We start from the raw sequence: 20,669 nt of genomic DNA on the forward strand, positions 1-20,669 counted from the left end.
ACTTTGTCAGGCCATCCTGGTTTGTAGCTCTGAATATGTTGATGAATTATAAGCACATTCAGTGTAAGACAGAAGCTGCAAAGGCGTCAAGAAGACAGGTAGAGGGACTGGAGGGACTGTCAAATGATGCTTCCCTACTGCTTTACACTGCGTCAGCCACTCCATCTGCCCAAGAAAGCGTGAATTTGGTTCTAGTTAGACTCCAGAGAAACTGTCTAGAGAAAACCGATGAGAAATGCTTCAGCTGCAGAAAATGCTTAAATTGGCATTTAAATGTGCCTTAAACACGAGCAAATTCTGTCATGGATGCAAATCTGTGCAAAATCTTCCTTCTGCTCACAGAACTGTTCATTTTTTGTTTTATGTTTTCCCTAGAGAAAATCTCTTATCATAGCAGGAAACACAAATCTTTTTAAAACTTTTAAGGGCATAAGGAATGAGGTGGGTCAGTGAGAGAGTTTAGGCAGAGATTTTTTCCTCCCAGTTCATCAGCATAGAAGGATGTCCATGGGATATGGTTAATTCTGAAGTCTAATGAAGAAGAGTTGAGCACCAAAGGTGGGATGCTCAGCAGGGGACTATCTGCTTGCGGTTCCTTTTGTATCGCATAGTTTCAGAACGTAACCGCCAGGAACTGTGGTAGCAACCGCAACTGTAAAATGATCATCGCTCCGTGCAGAGCAGGAGCTACCACGACTCATGGTGTGCCAACTGGGTTATCTGAGACATGCCAGCTGGTAAGAAGTTAAACACCGACAGGCTTAGTTATTACCAAGCCCTGAAATGATGTTCGCCTGACTTACGAGACTCTGTTCTAATAAGAACTAATTGCCATAGCCTATGTGGGATGAGAGGTTTCCGCAGTGCCTCCTCTCTGGGGGAACAGTAGGATTTGCTCTTGGCACGTAACAGGAACCAGAACACAAGTGGGGAGAAATGTCATGTTTCCACATTGCAGTGTTCAGTGGGTTGATGTTTTCCTCTCTTTTCTTGGCCTAATAGAGCTGTAATGAGTTTTTAGTATTTGCACTATTTGCTCGTAGCAAATTCCCCCAGCCAAGTTCTTCGTTTCCTATATCCACATTGAAAGTCTAGGGCTTATTTCTGCAACATTGCTAAATCTAGTCATACAGCTTTCACAGTTATGATTAAAAAAATAGTAGGCAAAATAAAAGTAGTTGGGTTCTTTCAAATTCAGTAATTTTCTTGCTTTTCCCAAAACAGCAATAAAAGGTGCCAAAATCCTTAGCCCTAGAACAAATATAGCAGGAATGACAGAGTGATCTCATAAATTACCCTGTTTTTTGCTGCTGCATTTGTACAACAAAGACATAAACTTTTTCGTTTACAATTTTTTTACCTTTTTTGGTTATTCCAAATACCTTTGTTTCAGTCAAGTAGCTTACTGTGATAAAATAAGAAATGTAATTTTATTGAACTACAAGGGTACTATGACGGATTCAGAGTTGCTGTTTTATATTGTTTTTAAATAAGTATCACTGGATAAAAACAGGAAATTATTGACTGTGTATTTTGTTGGCTGTATTCATTTATATTTTGCATAAAGAGAGAGACATTAAATAAGCTGAAATAGTTACTGCTATCTGTCCTTGGAAAAGGCAGGGTGTGAGCTCATTTTAGGGAGTTTTCTTTTGCTGGGAGTGAGGGATGAAAGTTGTTTTTTAACCCATACATCCGGAGAACAGAAGCAACCCTGTATGACTGGTTGTTGCCACAGCAATATGCCTGATTACTTGCTCTTCAAACTTATGTTCTCAATGTTAAAAAAGAAGCGATAAGCTACAGCCAACAAGAACACATGATTCCCATAAGATTTTTGACCATTTTCTCACTTCTTAGAGGTATATATGAGACGATGAATAACAATTGCCTACTAGTTTCATGATTGTTCCTAGTCACTTGCTTTGAGACACACAAAGGGTGTTGTGATACTTTATGCATTAAACCTTGAAAAATATTTTAAGATTCTCCTATGTAGGGCATGATAGAAGAAGAAAGTATTATTACATAAATTTTATCCTGCAGCTCTTTAGCCTTAATTATGCAGTCTTCTTGAGAGTAGCAAAGAACTCACTTAATAGGCTGTATCATTTTTTGAGATAAGTGGCGTATTTATAGCTTCTATAATGTACATCAAAATGAGGACAATTATGCCTTACTTAAAAAGGCAATGTTAAAACATGCTATTTACAATTAAGAATTTGGTTTAACAATAAAAAGGGAGGGTTAACATTTATTAAACGTAAGATCATATTGGCAAATATCTAAATATTACTACTATTCTAAAAATTATACTACTATGTTCCTCTGTAAGAATGTTCTGTCAAAGTTGCAAGATTCTATTAGGGAATAGACCGCATATATATAATCATAGGTATTGCATAGAGCATTAGAAGTCTGTACATATTGTGCACATTTTCATTTAACAACCTGGTCTACTTTCTTTTATACTTCTTTTTATTTTTTATTTCTCATTGATAGAAAAATTAAAAGTCAAAGCGGACTGCTAAGGTCTCTTTAAACTTGGTGGTGCTAAATTAGTTTTGTTTGCTTTTTACACTGGATATATGAGTGGATTGGAGTATTATTAGCTCCCACGAATGCTGTGTGATTCTGATAGTCTTGTTTTGGAGCCTTGTGCATCTTACATCCAATCAGCCTTTCAATTATATCTATTCAAGTACAACGACACCTCCCTGCAACAAAACAGCTTCTTAGATAAGTAGGCTACTGGAAGTGCTGTGTAACGACATGCAGTTCAGAGGCTAGACATTTCACTTACAGACTGAAGGGATTCAGCTGTGCAAGAACAACCTCCGAGGCATATGCATCTATTATTTAGGACATATAAATGCCCCAGGCAAATCCAAAATTATTTCAAATGAACAATCCCTACACTATGCACAGCATCATCATTAAGTTGTCATCACCTTCAAAGTTCCTTCCTGAATTGTTTTTGTCCCCAAAAGAAAGGGAAGATGATGGACAAAAAAAAAAAAAAAAAAAAGAGGAAAAAATGTGAAAGAAATCATCTTAAAATCATTCTACCACAAACCTATTTTTGGAATACAGAAAGGATTTAGAAAAACCCATCAGTAAGAAAATAAAACATCAGTGCTATGCTGATCATTTTACAGGTTACAGAGTTTACTTTGTGACGCTACAGCTCAAAGGCTGAAGTGCTCTGGAAACCTGCAGTTTATTATTGCTTGAAGTTCAATTATTTAAATAACACAATAAAACACTTATTTGTGTAAATCAATAAGTTCAACATGCCTATTCGCTATGAAGAAAACTCTTCTAGAAGGTGCTTTAATATACCAAATCATTGTAATGCTAAAGTAATTGGGAGTATCAATTTTTCTGTTACTGCTTAGCCATTATGTCTAATCCTTTTAAACTAAAGATTTCTCATCACAATTCATTATAATTAGATCTAGTTCAGGTTGCAAACAATGGAATTACAGTGATTTTCTCTTGTGATACTGCAACAGTCTTTGTCAAAGTCAGTCAGTGGTTGGGATATGATTAAAAAAAAAGTTACCTAACAGGAATTTTAAAAAGGGAGCTGAGATGTTAACATGCTTTCTGTCTTAAAGAGTCATCAGTATTTATGAAAATATATTCACAAAGATATTATAGGCAATGCAAATGCTTATATGATGTCTAAGAAATTATTTGCAGGCCATGCTTAAGTGATAGGCTCAGTCTGTTAATCTGCTGATTTTGTCATGAAATCAAAGCATTAAAAATATATGGTTTTTTTCTTTCTTTTTAAACAATTTAAATCTCCTAAAACATCTAATTATTTTTCATGCAACTAAGTGGACAAACATTTTTCTTGAAGTCCTTGTTTTTGTAAATCCATAAAACTATATTTTTACAAAACCAATCTTGCCTTCAGCATCTCTGCTCTAGCAATTACCCTGTGTTAGGTTCGGTGGAACTGCTTTTTGGACGCCACATTATCCCTTATTCTCTGTTTTCTTGTATGTTAATCTTTTTTATCCTTACCTGCCCTTTCTAAAGCTCAGTTTAAATTGTGGCAAGTCACGCGGTCAGGCATGAAATCTTCAGAAAGACAAATCTCTGAGGGACTCGGTCGGCATCGCTGAGTCTAGAAAGAGGGAAGGGTCCAATGGCTGAACCACGGTCACGGAGCTTTCAGAGAGCCTTTAACCCTTCCAGCAGAGAGAGGACCACGATCGAAGAGCCTTTCAGCTCCGTATGTGAGGCCAGGCTGCGAGGGCCGCCGGTGCCCGTGCCCGGCTCTCAGGACCCTTCTCCGAGGGACGGCACAAGGGCGAGAGGCCGGAGCTGTTCTGATGGTACAGTGCCGAAACGGCCCGTGCACGGGCCGCAGAGGGCTACGTGGCGGGCGGGGGGGGAAAGCCTGCCTGGCTAAATTAGCTCGTTCATGCAATCACGTGAATTCTTCTATAAACTTAACGCATTTGCCACACAATTAACCAACTCAGATGAGAGAACATGTACAACAGATATGGGGAAGAAGGGATCGTACTACATCTTTTCTCTTTGAAGATACGATCCTGAGAACTAGACTAATTATTTTCGGTGAACAAACTTTACAACAGTTATAACTTTGGCAAGCAAGTGCATTAGTTGTTATGGTTTGATGAATGGCTGGGTAAATACAAATATCTGGCTTATTAGAGAAATGTTAATTACTACATTTGTTATCCTTCACAAGTAATCATATGCAGGACTAGTTACCTTATACTGCTTTTATTCCTTGACAGCATTGTCAAAGTGATGCAAACCACGGCCACAGCAAAAGTCTTCCTGCTCACAGATCATCTGTTACCCTTCGTAAGGTGGGGTGTGAAAGTTAGCTCTGCATTGCAGTTTCTTTCAAATAATGACACATTAGGTACAGTAATGTTAACAGAGGTTCATATGAATAGTCCCAAATTATTAGAATAACAAAGAGTTTAAATGAGAAAAAATGAAGAATTCATAAGCAGAAGTATTCATTGGTGCTCTCTTTCTTGAGACATGACAAGAATATTTATATTATGAATAGGATCTTAATATTCAACTATTAAGATGTTTTAAGAGTGTCCTAAAGATATCAGGGATGTTAGCTTGGACCTGAGGATTGAAGCACCAAACAAGAAACAAGCCTTTCCGTCTATTGTTTTAACACTTGCTGCTTTGCATGTTTCACTGTCCTGGAGAGACGGTATTCTTTCAGCTGGTGTGTCTAGGGTAATAATGAATATAGCTATTTAAAAAACTAGGGTATTGAGACAGATACCCTCCTAAGCCATCAAGAGAACAATAAAGATGCACAAGAGTCTAAGACACAGTAGGCTGGAGTCTCTGCTGATTTACAGCTTCTGTCATCATTTGCTCCTCTGCAAAGTGAGTACAAAGATGTTTAAATGCTGCCAAATGCAAAATGCAGGTATTATTATCTTGTACCTATTTGCTAAATCAAAATCTTCAGACAGGGAAATGACTGTCTATGCTCAGAGGGACTTCCCTGCCAATACCCTGTGCAGCCCATATGGAAAGCTAGAGCTGCTTATGGGCCTGCCAGCGGTTTCTAGGCACAGTGATATTTCACCTATGGCTTTTTTTAATGCCAGGTCTATTTCCCAACTATATGCCTAAATATTATGTGCACCTGTCATACCATATTTGACTAAATAAACATAGGTAAAAGCCTCCTGGTTGTTAGAGGCATTACGAGAGCTCTGGGAACTGCCTGCCTGCCAACAGCTCACTTCATTACAGTAGAGCATTAAGATAAAGTATGGAAATCTGGAAGTATGTCTTCATCCACAAATAATAGCCTGGACTACATTTTCCTGATAAACAGAAACTATCCACCCATCTATTGATGTGGCTTAAAAGATGCATAAAAAGATAAATATTTCATTACGAATTTAACAGTGTTTATCAGTTATGAGCAATACAGTCTCTACTGCACAGTTCCCATTAGCTCTGCAAAACACAAAATAGTAAGAAACTAAAAAAGGAGTTTACAGGCATTGGTTCACCAGTCTTGGGGTTAATGTGCAACTTGTTCCTCAGCTATGTCTTGATTATTTTTATAATGCCTATACCTCATTAAAAATTCAGCATTTGCTCTGTGAATAAGGACTAGATAACGTCTAGGCTAAAAAAGAAACTATCCAGTTACAGAAATGAACTGTGAATAACACAAGCTCCATCTGTCCTGAGTAATTACACTTTCAGAAACTGTTGTGCATAGTTCAATGTCCTGTTCAATATCAGGTAACAGAATTGATGTACATTCGAAAACAGTGAAAAATCAGTAGGACTAGTTTGTTGGGTGGCATTAGGAAATTCACAGAAACTTATTGGTGGAAAGACTTCCATGATATAAGCTGGCGCTTTCCTCCTGGTTTAAGGTTTAAGGTGTGTTCACTATATTTCTAGACTCTCTCTCGCCGATATTTAATTTATTTCTTAAAATCTTTGATTTCAAGTATTCTACAGTCTCCCTAAATAGTCTGTGGCTAGTGCTGATTATTCTTATGGTTTTAAAAGGATGTGTTTGTTTTTTTCCCTGCCTACTTGATGCAAATCACCTGCTTATTTCTAAAAAGAACCCTAGCATTAATTGTCCTTTGATCACCAAGCTTGTTTCTGCTAAACAAGCTCCGTCCTTCCAGACATTTCCATAGGTTCCATGTTTTCTAAAACCTTAACTTACTGCTCTCTGCTGGACTCCCCTCTTTTCATTAGTGTCTCACTGAAAAGTGAACAGATTTTTTAATCTAGTAGATGGAGCAACTATTTGGCATCAGTTTTTCACTGAGTAGAAGATTTAATATTACTTCCAAGTTTTAGGTACAACAAGCTGGACAACCTATCCCAGAAAAAGTGTGGCAATGGTATCACATTCTCCATTGTAATATGTTCATGGACTGCTACAGCTCCCAGACTTCTTCCTATGCAACTACTGATCCTTTTGTATTTGTGTTTGAGTATTTCCTTCCTAGAATCTCTCTCTCTCTCCTTTATTTAATGTAGCAAATTACAAATTTTGGAATTTTCCTATATTAGACTGTGCAAGTGCAATCATCTCACTGATTGGTGTCATCCAGTTGTGCATTATGTACTGCAAAATGTAAATTGCTCTATCACTAGTTGCACTGCAGTAACAAATGGAAATTTAAACCTTCCATTTTTTGCTTGTCAAATAAGAGTTGAGAGAGTTCCCTAGGAAATCTGCTTTGAAGTTCCTCCTAAACACATACACTGAGACACATTTATATTCTATAAAGTGATTTTGCTTGAGCTCTATAGTATTTTCATTTTGACATCTAAAAAGTGGAGAGCAGAAACATTTGCTGACATGATTCACAAGTGGTGAACTTGCCAAACTATTTTCCCATCTTGTGTATTTTTAATCCACACTGAATCCAAATGATCAGAAAGGAAATAAGATAGAAAATGTTGTTTTTAAAGCAAAAATAAGAAGTCATATTCATTTGAATTAGATTTAGACATAAAATGCTGTCCTGTGCTGGAGCAATCCTTTCTGGTTTTCTTCTCTTTATGATTGATGTTTATGATATGATAAAACTCTTTTTCTATGTTAACTGTTCACTCTCTGCCACACTTAACAGCTATTTTAACAGTAGTACAAACATGTAGATTGTATGCCTAATAAATTACACATCCTTAATAAAGACACATAAAATACACCATGAACTCTGAATATGCTGTAGTAAAACAACTACCTTCCTCAGCATTACGTTTGAGGTAGGATTTTATAAAATAAATAGAAGCTTCATTTGTAGCAACTACACGTGGCTTTGTCCATCCAAATTTGGGGAAAAGTTAAATTTTTATTCCCTAAACTCAGTCACTGATGGCACTCCAGCTTCTACCCTTGACAAAGGAAATACTTTTCCGCTAATTCATCCCTTTTTAATGGAGAATTGCAGTATCATTGTGAGGATGGGGCCTTATACCGTAAGCAAAAAATTCGCAGCAAAGAAAGGGTAGTTTCTTACTAAATGAGCAAGGTCAGCAGTGTTTGAGCAGTGACTGTTGACTTACTTCAGTGATACAATAAATCATAAACCTGTCTCAGTTTAGATGAATATGACACCAACTGGATTATTTTATATAACTTAGGTAATATTATGCCTTAGTATACATTTTATTCCAAATAATGTGAACTAAATCACAATGTTTACGTAGCATAGGTTGTAAAAGAAAGTGGGGGGGGGGGAATACTGTCTTTATTTCTGTGTGCATGGGTATTTCTGTGTTGTAACTGTACAGACTACTTAGTCATTTTAATGAGATGTTCATATTCCTGTGGCTGGAGAGTTGCTAGTACCTTTTCTTAGCAGTCCCAGCTATTGTGGACACTGGATTCCATTAGCTGAATCGTGTCTTACTGTTTGCTTGTCGGTGGCTTTCACAGAAAATTAAGTTCAGTTAGGAGAGGAACAAGATAACAGGTCTGGGTGACTCATTTCAGATAAGGGAAACAGGATGGTTTGGGTAGATCAGCTGCTTTTTCTTGCTGTTACCAGGCTTTTCTAGCTGCTCAGGGACCCGACTCCGACATCTGGTGCTCTCACGTCTTACAGCTGTGCTGCCTCACGTCTGCTGGGGCGCACACAGGAGAGGCTGCAGATGATTGTGGTCACTTCAGCTCTTACGAACCGTATGCACAAACGATACTTGCCCTTCTCTGTCCATAGCTCAGCCCAGATCTCACACGTTCTGCTCTGACATGGGAGCAAGTGAGGTCACGGCATTCGTAACGGCCACGTTTCAGCACGCTTTCTGGTTCTTTGCTGCTGTGGCCCAGCCAGGCGGGAGCCCTGCGAAGGGCTGGGCTCTCCTCGCCCCTGGGAGCCGTGCAGCCAGAACCACAGGTTTGATCTGAAATGCAATAAATGCGGGTGTGGAAAGTTGGCTCCAGGTTAAATGCCATAACGCTACTCCCAAGGCTCCGACTGCTCTCTAACTGTTAAATCTCATGTGCTCTAATTCCCTCTTTTTTGTGTACAGCTTGCTCTGGTTTTCTTTGACATCTAAATTTGGTTTGGGGGAAGAGTTCTGGGAAATATGTTCCTCCTTCAAAAATTTCTTTAGTCTTTCCATCATCTCTTCCACTGTACCTAAGCTTAATCGCCACTGAAACATTGCCAGCGGGACTATCACTTAGTTTGTATCTAAACCCCATCATCCACAACAAGAAATTAGCTGCACGAAGTCCTGAGACTCACTTCGCTGTGTGGATCTTCAAACACTTCACGTGTGCATGCAGGCTGCACATTGATTGCGAATAAATCTAAGAGCTTGGAACATTTTTCCTATGTCTTTTCTATTGGAGAAACTGTTAAAAATACGTGTGTATGTAAGAGAGTGATTATAGGCAGTAAATGAGATTGGCTGAGGAATACTGGGCTTAATGCTGTTCCCAGCACATGTAGCTAAACAGTGAATACTGTCTAGGCCCTGCCAGCTCCATTACAATATTTATAGGAGATAGACCAGATTCACTAACAGTCCAATTTTGTTGTTTTACCTTCTGGTTATTTAGATAATGCACCTGGATCAAAATGAAAGTAAATTTTCATGCCTATCTGCGGTCATAAAAACAAAAGAAGCAAGGAAAATCAAATATATGATACCCACAGAGAAGAAGCATTCAAGCCAGACTTTTTTCCAACTTTTTTTTTTTTTTTTTTTTTTTTAACCCAGCAGATCTTTGAAAGCAGCTCAACAAGGCTAAGTAGCTGTCAGGAGCATTTCTTCTTAGGTATCTAGTGATAACTGGAGTGATTCTTTGCTGCTTTAAAGTGCATGCTAACTGCTAATTACTTATTTTTGTTTAAGCAAATTTAAAAGGCTGGTGTGTGTAATCATATTAAAAACAACTGACAAAACATTATGGTAGTACTCTAGGAAAGTAGTGCAAGCTTGAGTGACTAGCCCCTGAAAAATGCTTCTTTTTGAACGGGAATGTTTCTTTTTCCTGTTTGTCTTTTATTTTTAGTATATTTCTCAGTAAATGCTCTCTTTGCATTAGCAGAATATTAGGAACTGCTCCTGATTCACCCACATGCAAGATGAGCTGGAACAGCGGATCTGAAGCTTGTAGCATGTTGAGATTTTATTGCTTCCTATCTCTGGCCAGAACCAGTTTATTAGAGAATGGTTCGAGCAGACAGAGAAAGAAAAACAGCAAATGAAAGAAACTCAAATTAAGTCGGAAGTAAAGGCAGGGTGCAGCCTGAGCAGGGTGGGACCCTGAACCACAGCAGCTCACTGCTGCCTTTCGTGCCGTGCCTGCTGCAGCGGCAGCCTGAGCTGTGATGCATTGCTGTTTATGTTTTTGCTTTGAGAGCAATTCCACCGTGTCACGTGTGATGGGAGTTATTAGTGGCTATGGCTCCCACACACGCTTCTCTCTTGTCCTCTTTTGCACCTTTATCTTTTTCCCTGGGAAAATGTGAAAGGTCAAATGCTTTCTTGAATAGCTAACTAAATATCTTCCCCAGCTAGAATGACAGAAGATGCCATAAGGCAAATATGGCTACAACTGGGAGGCTTCAGTCCATTTTTACCCTGCTCATAAGACTAAACATGTCATCAGTGCTTAATATCCAGTGATTCACAAGTTGGATGTTGAATTAATTCTCAACCTCTTTGTTTGCACTCCAGCGTAATGCACGGCAGGCTGCTCTCCTTTTGAATATAACAGCAATGCTGACCTTTTAGAAATAATTGTGTTATTTCTTTTAATGGATGGGGATATTTCTGAAGTCAGAATAAGCAGAAAGGTCTTTGAATTTAAATCAATATATTTGCCAGAACAATAACATAGAGGTAAAAATCAAAAGCAAACTGAAAAGAAAAACTGCTTTCATTTCACTATTCTTTTTGAAAGTAAGAAATCAAACACAAGGGATATCATGCATATACAAGAATATTAATATGCAGTTCTTCTCATATTCACATTTCCTTTCCACTAACAAATACAATAATATATATGTCTAGGAGAAATTATTTTCCTGCTTAGTTGGTAGGATTTAAATTACCATTTTTTATTAAAAGCCTAGTCCTTCCTCATTTATCATTTTAAATTCCATTACTTGTTTCCAAGGAGATAGAAATATGCAGGAGAATCATCTGAGACTCTGGCTTGCAAGGCTGTTCTTTTTAATGAGAGCTGAATGTGCTCTGTTTTTTTTTTTTTTTTTTTTTTTTTTAAATACACTTGGGGCTGCTGTAGTAAAGAGGTTGGGACTTTGAATTTCATTTCTGCCCAGACCTACATTCTGCTTTTGGCAGACGGAGAATGAAATGGTAAGATATTAAAAGCAATATCTGCTTATCACTATCACCTTAGTGGCTCACCTGCACTATTTTTTTGGGCAGTATGGTCTAGCCTCTCTGCCCTGCCAGTAGTGGCTTTTTCTTGCAGTTCTAGTCTTTCAGAAATCCATCTTTGGAGAATTCAAGAATGGACAATAGACTATAATTCATTTTTTCTTCCTGTGAGGTCATAGTCAGAAATACTAAAGCCTGGATCGTGTCATGGATGTTAAAAAGCCTGTATTTATTCTATGAAGTGCCAGTGCTGAGTTCCAGACAATCAGTTAATCAGTTTTCTTTCTTTTTTTTTTTTTCTTAAATAAAATCCTAAATTAATTTGAAGGTAAACAGATCAGTTGTCTTACCTGAAGTAGTCTTCACCACCTCAGTCGTATTTCTCAATCCCGTAAAGGAAAACTGGTAAAGCCTCCAGGACCTGGTGTCCCCCACCTCCACTGAGCTGCGCTTCCATTGGTAAATGATCTCTTCTCTTGGGTAACCATCTTATTGCAAGGGAAAATAGAGAATGCTTTGTTTCATAGCCATTGCTAGGATTTTATTGTACTTTTGGGGAGGAAAACTATTATTTTCTATTTCTGGGAAAAATCTGGAGAAGCATATTGCAATTTACAGATTTTTTTTTCAAACTGCTTAGTAGTGTCTTTTACTTAACATCACATTTTATTTATTATAAATTAAAATAGCACTTCAGATAAATATTTCAAAAATGACTTTTTTGTATTTATGAACTTAACAGGATACAATTTTGCCTAACCTTCAGTTACTGCCAAAAAAAGCCTTCAGCTGGACTAGAATTCACTCCTTAACATGTTTGATAAGAAATCAAACATCCTTAACTCCAGGTATTGCTAATAGTAAAACTCCCATGTGCACAGAGAGAGTATCAGGCCATAAGATGATAGAAGTAAAAATTTCTGCTGTTACACTAGGATGACTGTATAAATATAAATTTATAATAAGTAACTCAATGTGGGACAGGAAAGTGATTGCATATATTTCTAGATGTATTACTTACAACTTGAAAATTCCAGTGGGCAGGAATGAGCGTCCATGGGGAAGTTGTGTAGCTGCAGCTGACATTCAGCATCGATTGTCAGCCTAAAGAGACAGAGAGGGAGAGAGAAAGTAGAATATACAGAACACGCTCTAGAAATCTGTACTTTCAAAACAAGATTCTTACTAATATTGAACAAGATTATGAAATATGCAAATAGATATCATAAACAGAAGTATCAATGTGTATATATTATTCTGGCTGTTCCAAACACAGTGAGACAATGGTTATTGCTAAGAACTGTCTTTCTTAGTTACAAAGGTCCTCATCATCTGCTTTTGAGACTCTAATAGAATGAGCTATTAAAGTTTTGTTCCTATGCATCTGAAATGGCAGCATTACTCATGACTAGCAAATCCATAAGTGAATATGCAGGTCATCTCATATAAGCAGTGACAAATCTCTATGTCACAACATGCCGTAATACATTTAGACATATTTTACTTGGAAAAAAAATCATTTTAGAAATGACAGATGTGAGTCCTCTGTCCAAATTTAGACATCTACATCCAAGATAGTCATCTAGATTACCTTCATAGCTAGTAGGAAAAAGGCACTCTGAGAATATACTTCATTCCAATAGACTGATTTAGACTTTTAATTCAGATTAGACTTTTAACCGAATTAGAAGAAGAAATTACTAAAAATTTGTGTTTCTTTCCAAAGAATGCTAGGAGAGCCTGTATTGTAAGTCAGGTCATGTAGGTGATATAGGCATTTTTCAGGTAGAGGCACATACTTTTAGATAACCAAAATTAGACAAGATGTATTCACTGATGTGCCTAATAAAAACTCTGCCTTTTCCTTCAGTATCTTCATTGTTGCTAGACTATATGTATCCCCAGCCCTGTCATGAGCTATCATCTCATCTATCATACGGTAGATGGACTGGTAGCAAATAATCCATGAGAAGAAACAGCTTTGGAAAGGAGGCAGAGGGGAGATGAGAGAGGAGACAAAAAAAAGAGCAGAGTGCAATTTATTTGTTCCTTAAATCTTCATGAAAAATAATAGCTTTCTACTCTTTGTTCATTCCTTGGTTTCCAAATGAGCAACTTTATGGGTTGTTTCTGCTTCCTGACTCTTGTGCATAGGTGTTCCCTGCAGGTATCTTCAGTGTCTCATACTATAGGATGAAGAGAAGTCTTGTAGCCACTAACCACCAAGTTGATGAAGTCAAAAGGAAACTTCCCTATATTACGGATTTAGGAACAAATCTAATTTTCACTGAAATTAGTGGAAGTCCTGTCTCTAACATGAAAGAAGAATTGATTCGTTGTGCAAAGAGTATTACCCTTTCTTTCTCATTTCATTTCAACCGTTTTCAGTTTCACTTCAAGATAATCATGATACAGATCAAAAAAATGATATGGTCTTCCTTTAATATTGCTTTTTATCTTGTGAATGCGAATGCACTGTTAAATAACATTTTGAACCTGGGATGGGTTCAGAATTACTACTATTTTTATTTGTTTTCTCTTGAGGAAATGATTTCATTCATGAGCAGAAAGCCATTTTTCGTAGAAGAACAGAATAACAGCAATGTTGAGGTTGGCAAGGATCTCTGGTGATCCCAGGTGTCCAACTCCTCTGCTCAAGGCAGGATAAGCTACAGCAGATTGCCCAGGACTATGTCCAGTTGGGATTTGAATATCTCCAATATCTCTTGGCAACCTGTTCTAATGTTTAACCACTCTCACAGTAAAATGTTTTTTCTGCCCTTTGAGCTGGGCAGTTCAGCTAGTTTTCAGTTCACCTCCCTGTTCACTTGTCTAGTCTGTACTTCATCAGTTTGTCAGTGAGGATTCTGTGGGATACGGTGTCAAAACCCTCCACTGAAGACAAGTCTTCCTTGCTCCTGACTTCTCCTCTCAAGTGCCTAGGATTGTGATCTGCTTAGTGCTGATCTTCTTAGTAAACAGCAAGGTGAACAAGACATTGTGTACCTTGGCCTTTTCCATGTCCTTTGTCACCAGGACTTCTGTGCCATTCAGCAGAGGTCTCACATTTTCCCTAGTCTTCCTTTTGCTGCTGATACACCTGTAGAAGCTTTCTTACTGCCCTTCACATCCCTTGCTCCAGCAAGGGATCCCAAATCCTAATGGGCTTTGGCTTTCCTAAGCCCATGCCAGCATGCTCAGACAGTATCTCTGTATTCCTTCTGAGTCACCTGTCCCACCTTCCACCCCTTGAGTGCATCCTTTTTATATTTGTGTTTTGTCAGGAGCTCCTTTATCATCCATGCAGGCCTCCTGCTAGCTTTGCTCAATATCCTGCTGATCAGGGGGGACTGTGCTTAGAGGAGGTAGTCCTTGAAGATCAGTCTGCTCTTCTGGACCGCTCTTCTCTCCAGGAGGTATCACATGCGATTCTTCCAAGCAGACCTCTGAAGAGGCCAAAATTGTCTCTCCTTTAGTCCAGGGCTATGATCTTACTACTTGCTACTATCTTGTTCCGTCCTTTCAGGATCCTGAACATCAGCTCATGGTCACTGCAACCAAGGCAGCCCCAATTTCACATCACTACCAGTTTCACTTATGTTTCTACTTGACAAAAAACCTTAGTCTGAATTATTAATTTTGCTTTGAGAGGCAAAAAATATGTTTCACAAATGATGAGATTCTTACTGTTTTGTTTAGGAAATTATTTAAGGTTTGTTGCTTAATACTTAGGTATGTGAGAAGCTAACAATAGTAGATTCTGACATGCTCTGTGCCAGATTTCACATGCACATCTGTCAGAACATTGCATTCCTAAGTTTTCTAAAAAGATATTTTTGCCTTTTTTCTTTAATGCAGATCTGCAATGAAACTATCATGTTTCATTTTTGAGTTGATCCGGGATATAGGATAAATCATTACTGTTGCTTGCTGTGACTCACTAGAACAACTAACTATACATTAATATCAGATAACTGTGTTTCTAAAAGTTTCTAATGAGAGAAGCTGAATGGTTTGAAGAGAAAGGTAATGAAGTCTGAAGAGGAGGTAGTATAGCTAAGTCCAAATTAACATTTCAAAAGCCGATCTAGCATCTTTATCAGACTGACTTTGATTTGCACTGGATTTCAATTCCAGTCATTCTCTTATCTCTTTTAGCAATGCAGTATGTAAAGAAGTAAAATACCTATGAAATATAACTCTTTTTGTAATTTGGACAGTTCTTGCAATATTAAAAGGGTCTCTCAACCAAAGCTTTATATCTGTTTGTTAAAATGGTAATGAATATACTTTCCTTCAAAACTTTCTTTTTGGTATGCAATAAAAAAGAGCAGAAAACTAGAAACATTTAAGCTTTTCAAACATAGGAAACATCTTTCCTTATGGTCATTGGGAGTATGTCATTTAGATTTGTATGTATTGCATATGTAACTTTTAAGTATAGACATACATGTAACTGTTAATTATTGAAAAGATAGTTTATAAAGGTAATCTGACTCAAAAAATAGATACATCATTAAGTAATCTGAAGATGATCATATCAGGTTTAGCTTCATGAAAATATTAGTTGAACAGGGTATATCTGTGGGTTTTTGATTAAACCATAAATGTCCAATCCTAAAAAGAGAATTCTTATTTTCACAAGAAGTTAAAGGAATCAAATGCTTTTGCAGGGAGGAGCTTCATCTAGACAACCTGTAGACAATTTGGAATAGAGGCCTTTGATATACATAATGTATTTCCTATACTGTCTGCTTAATTCAAAGATATTTCAAATTCCTCATTTTAACAGAATACAAAGGTAAAAGGCAATAGTGACCGATCTACTGGTAAACAGTAAAACATACATGAAAATGAAGATGAATTCCTGTAACCATGCTTGTATTGATTTTGACATAATAATGAGGCTATTTGTGAGCCAGACAGTGCAATCTATAGGTAGAAATGAAACTCTTCTACTGTGTCAATACTGCGTCAATAATACCTTATTATATTTCCCTTTTCCAGAGTTGTACCCATAAGTAATAGGAAAAATATATATTTTTTTCTTTGTGTTAATATCAAGTGATCTGATTTCACAAGGCTTGTGTATCAACACACTTTTCCTTGGCTTTCTCTTGAAAAATTGGAAGTAAAGTCAGGTATAAATACCTTAGCGTGTACAACACTCTGCCATCATTCCAGATCCTGAGCATCCTATTAGGAGTTGTTATCCAATGGGCATCAGCTTTCTTGGAATTTCGGAAGAATGTGTCTGGTATCCAGATCTTCCCAACCATGTTGCTGTTTAATCTGAGCACTTTTATAGTGCTGTTGAACTTCAGACGTCTGTCATACCACGTTTGGGCGAAAAATATATCAATTGTATATTCCTGTTGTGTCAACCAGAAATACTGATGAAAACATAGCACTCAGCATTTCACATTACTCCTGATATGCTTTCCTTGACTTCATACAAAAAACCACATGTGAAAGATAGAAGATATTAGAATTGATAGAAAAAACAATATTTAGCAATTTTTGAGGCTGTTGTCTACCAAAGATTGTTGTTGAAAACCTATTCTTTTTCATTATTTTCCTAGGTACAGGTTGACCCAAAATGTGAGTGAGTCATTGAGGTCCCTTTTTCAATCCTGTGTCCCCTCTCCTGTCTGATCAAACTAGAAAAGAATTATTTATTTTCTTGGATCTGTGACAACTAAAACTCAAGCAGATTTGGCCTTGAACTGCTGCTACCCTCCAGTTAATGTCAAAAGTGCTGAAGACTTGCTCCCCTGAACCCCACTAGCAATCCAGTGGCTGGAAAGGGAATTATAGACCTGAAAAGAACAATCTGCGATTTCTCCCTACACATAAAAATTGCAAGAGTGAAATAGAAATGGTGGTAGTAATGCTAACCCACTCTTTCTTTTTCATATGGAGATACAATTTAACTCTCTTTAGGAATTTCAGGAAAAGGAGAGGAGAGAAGATTGGGGCTTTCTTGATTTCTTGGTAGCAGGGTTGGTGCTATCACTAGTGAATGCTTTTGCCTTATTTCTAGCAATCTGGAAGCTCAGTTTTAGAAGAGTTAGATTCTCATAAGGCATGGAAGTGTGCATCACAGTCATAGAAATGTTAGCATGTGGTAAAACTATTAAGTTATTCATTTATTTCAGCACACTTTAGTTGCCGTTTTATGTAGATTCATAGTTCATATAGTCTTCACTTCTGTAATAATAATATATTGAGACTTTTAAAATAATGCAGATAAAGCACATCAAAAATAATGGAAGTTTTATAACGTTCACAAATGATGTAAGCTTTGTCATAAAGTGAACATTAAAACTGTAGTTAAACGTGGCAGTCCTTTACCTACCATATTGATAGCATTCACTGGTCCGATGCTATTTACATACATGTCAGTGTGAATCACCGTCGGTTTAACTGCAAGAGAAACAACAACAGTCACTAGCATGAGTGAAGGTCAAAATGAACCACGTGCAAGTCAAACACAAGCAGAAGTGCCTCTGTTGTATGGCTGTGGTTGCCTCACATTCAAATGCGATAAACATAAATCAGCGGTGATGTCTCCGGGTTGAAATTAGATGGAGACACTTTGGGACAAGTTCTTATACCATTTGTGCTATCAGAACAAATGCACTTACACTATGAAAACCAGTGTCGTTACCTTAGAGTGAGTCTTATCTGACTGAGAGTGTGTGCATTTTGTGTCAGTCCACAGCAACGCATTTGACAAAGCACTATCAGCGAAAGCAGACTTTTTCCTCTTGTGATGTGTTGCATCATGCATTTTATGCTATAACGCCAAATACAACGTGACTGCTATTGCCTGCGGAGATGGCTGTTGATAAGTAACAATTTCATGAGCCCAAAGCAAGAACAGTACTCAAGGATCTAGAACATGAGTAAAAACCAGCTGTTAGATTTATTTCTTTTGAAATTACTCTACTGTGACTATATTATTCCTGTAGACCTTGACTAAAAGATGGGTTTTTTGCGGGGGGGGGGTGGGGGGGGGAGGGGGCAGATGCTTTTTATGAATGCTTAGTTCATTTCTGTTCTCTAAAGTCTTGGATTGGGAGAATGAGTCAAGTTCCTCTGCTAATTTACAGTATATACATGTGTTGAAGGTTAAATACTTATGTTATCCCTCATGGTGGAAAACTTCCCTGGTTCATAAACCTCTATAATGTGGTAGAAACAGCCTCCCTCATTAACCTTGCTGCTCCCTACCTGCCTCACCATGAGCTCTCTTTTCTGTACTCTTATTCCTACTGTATCCTCCTTTCCAGAGGTGTCACCTGGCTGCTCTGTGCACACGTGGGGTGTTCTCAGGCTGACCGGCTTCCACCCAGGAAGACTTTTCCCTCTGGGCTCCCTCGTTGACCAGTGGAGGGGAAGGGTCCTCTGAAAGGTGGTTCAGAGCAGCCAAGACTTCCCTCTGAGTCTGAGTTGGAGTCTATCTCCAGGCTCCTAGGCTTACCTAGGCTGCAGGGGTAGTCCAAGGAGGTTAGCCTGACCGGATTAAATTTATCTTTTGCGAACGCTTCTTCCACTCTCCCCCATTCCCTGTCACTTCTCGCCTTGTGAGCTAGTGAGTGCACACGCTGCACTGGTCAGCGCAAGCCTGCTGCTCTCAGGGGCTCTGGCTGTGTCCGTCCAATCACGCAGAAATCAGGCTACATTATTCCTTTCCTAATTTGTTGTTTGTGATTGTCTGACAGTATCTCTTAGTTATGTAAGGAAGAGAGAAACTGCCTTTTTAGTTCTTCAAAAGTTAAATTCCAGACTTTTTATGCAGATGGATGATTGCAGGCAGCCTGATTCAGCAAATTTGAATGCTCTCAGGAAATGTCTCAGGATATATTGTTATCTTAACAATAGATGCCAGCTTCCGAAGGCATGGGTGCTTTTTGTGCCACTGAGGTTTTGCTACATCATATTTTGTTTTCATACCTACTTTGAATAGATTCTGCTTCCTAGGTAACACACTACAGTATGAACATTCTTTCTCTTAATCAGCCCACTTAATCAGAAATGGGCTAAAAAGAAAAGCAACATACCTCCTATGTCAGGTCTCAGCTTGTTGTCATATCCTTCCAGCAAGCCATTTAAGATAAGAGTGACATCACTCTCGTGAACTTTGGGAGTCAAAACCCAAGTCTTATTTGAGGTGTAATCTTCATAATCATCATCTCCCTTTTGGATCGAACTGTTAAAGAAATAAAAATGAGGAAAAAGAAAGTCTTGAAATACATGAATTTAGAGGCAACACCTTTGGAGACTGACAGTACACACATATCCTAGTTTTAATAGTATGGTAAAAAATACTGGAAAATAGCTTGCTTTATATAAGGAGGCTTACAGCACGGATGTCACGTAACAGTTGAGGTTACAGCTCACTTTAGCAAAATTTTGTGTTAGTACAGTTGAGATCATATTCTGTCTGTTAAAAGGAACAGCAGTGCTTATCACCTCTGGCATGTCTATTTTTTCTCTTTCTGACTCAGGTGGGACCTATTATGAAACAAATCTAATTGTCACTTTGCTTATGCAACTCTCCACCAAAATATCACTTAGTATGTACACAGAGCTGTTGCATTACTTCCCTTTGAGAGAACAATTTGATGCAATGCATTACTGACAAGTCCAATAATTAGATTCATTCAAACAAACAGTCACACAGCCGTTCTCCACTCTGATGAACTTCAGCTTATTGTGCATTTGGAAAGTTCAGCACAAATTTTTGCCAGTGGTTTTGATTTTTACTTTTTCTAACTAGAACCCCATGAGAATAAAAATAGTCTGTCTGCTATTTTTTCTGCTACTGAGCAGTATAACACCAGATCTAGTATAATACTACCTGCTTAGCACAGTAAAAAGGCCAAGTTCAGAATCGGAAATGTATAGACTACATTTAATGGATGTTTTGCTTTCTTTGAAATCAGTGCCTCCAGTTCCAGAGTAGAATATAGAAATTAATTTGGAATATGACATCAATGGATATTTTCACTGCAGAATGTCAGTAGTAATTAAAGTTGAATGGCTAGCATGGTGCTAGGAAATTCTGAGCAAGTTTTTTTTTTGCATAATATGCCAGTGCCCTTCTTTCCTGACCTGCTTCTATGACAAAGTTGAAACACTGCTGGATTTTTAAATTCTTAATAATACTGTAAATGTGGTAAACCAGTGGGTGGGGTTTGGATACGAATGAGTCAAAAGCATAAAATTTAGTTATACTCCTGTTTCAGCCGGTCTATGCAGCCTCTCGAGAGCATGCAGGAAAG

The 20,669-nt window shown here is 37.9% G+C and overlaps 1 protein-coding gene across 4 annotated transcripts in view; it reads right to left on the reverse strand.

Annotated features, from left to right (window-relative positions):
* Positions 1 to 17,794, reverse strand: part of GABRG2 (gamma-aminobutyric acid type A receptor subunit gamma2) — a 41,505-nt gene extending 23,711 nt beyond the window's left edge. For all 4 annotated transcript variants that reach the window (XM_062587047.1, XM_062587046.1, XM_062587045.1 and 1 more), the window contains exons 1-4: positions 17,738 to 17,794; positions 16,531 to 16,751; positions 12,401 to 12,483; positions 11,730 to 11,867 (exon numbers count right to left, since the gene is read on the reverse strand). In XM_062587047.1, the coding sequence (XP_062443031.1) occupies positions 11,730 to 11,867; positions 12,401 to 12,483; positions 16,531 to 16,751; positions 17,738 to 17,779 (484 nt within the window). In that variant the 5' untranslated portion in view covers positions 17,780 to 17,794. The remainder of the gene's footprint in view (positions 1 to 11,729; positions 11,868 to 12,400; positions 12,484 to 16,530; positions 16,752 to 17,737) is intronic.
* Positions 17,795 to 20,669: the final 2,875 nt, after the last annotated feature.

The sequence above is a fragment of the Rhea pennata genome, chromosome 14 (genome assembly GCF_028389875.1).
Source record: "Rhea pennata isolate bPtePen1 chromosome 14, bPtePen1.pri, whole genome shotgun sequence".
Lineage (NCBI taxonomy): Eukaryota > Metazoa > Chordata > Aves > Rheiformes > Rheidae > Rhea > Rhea pennata.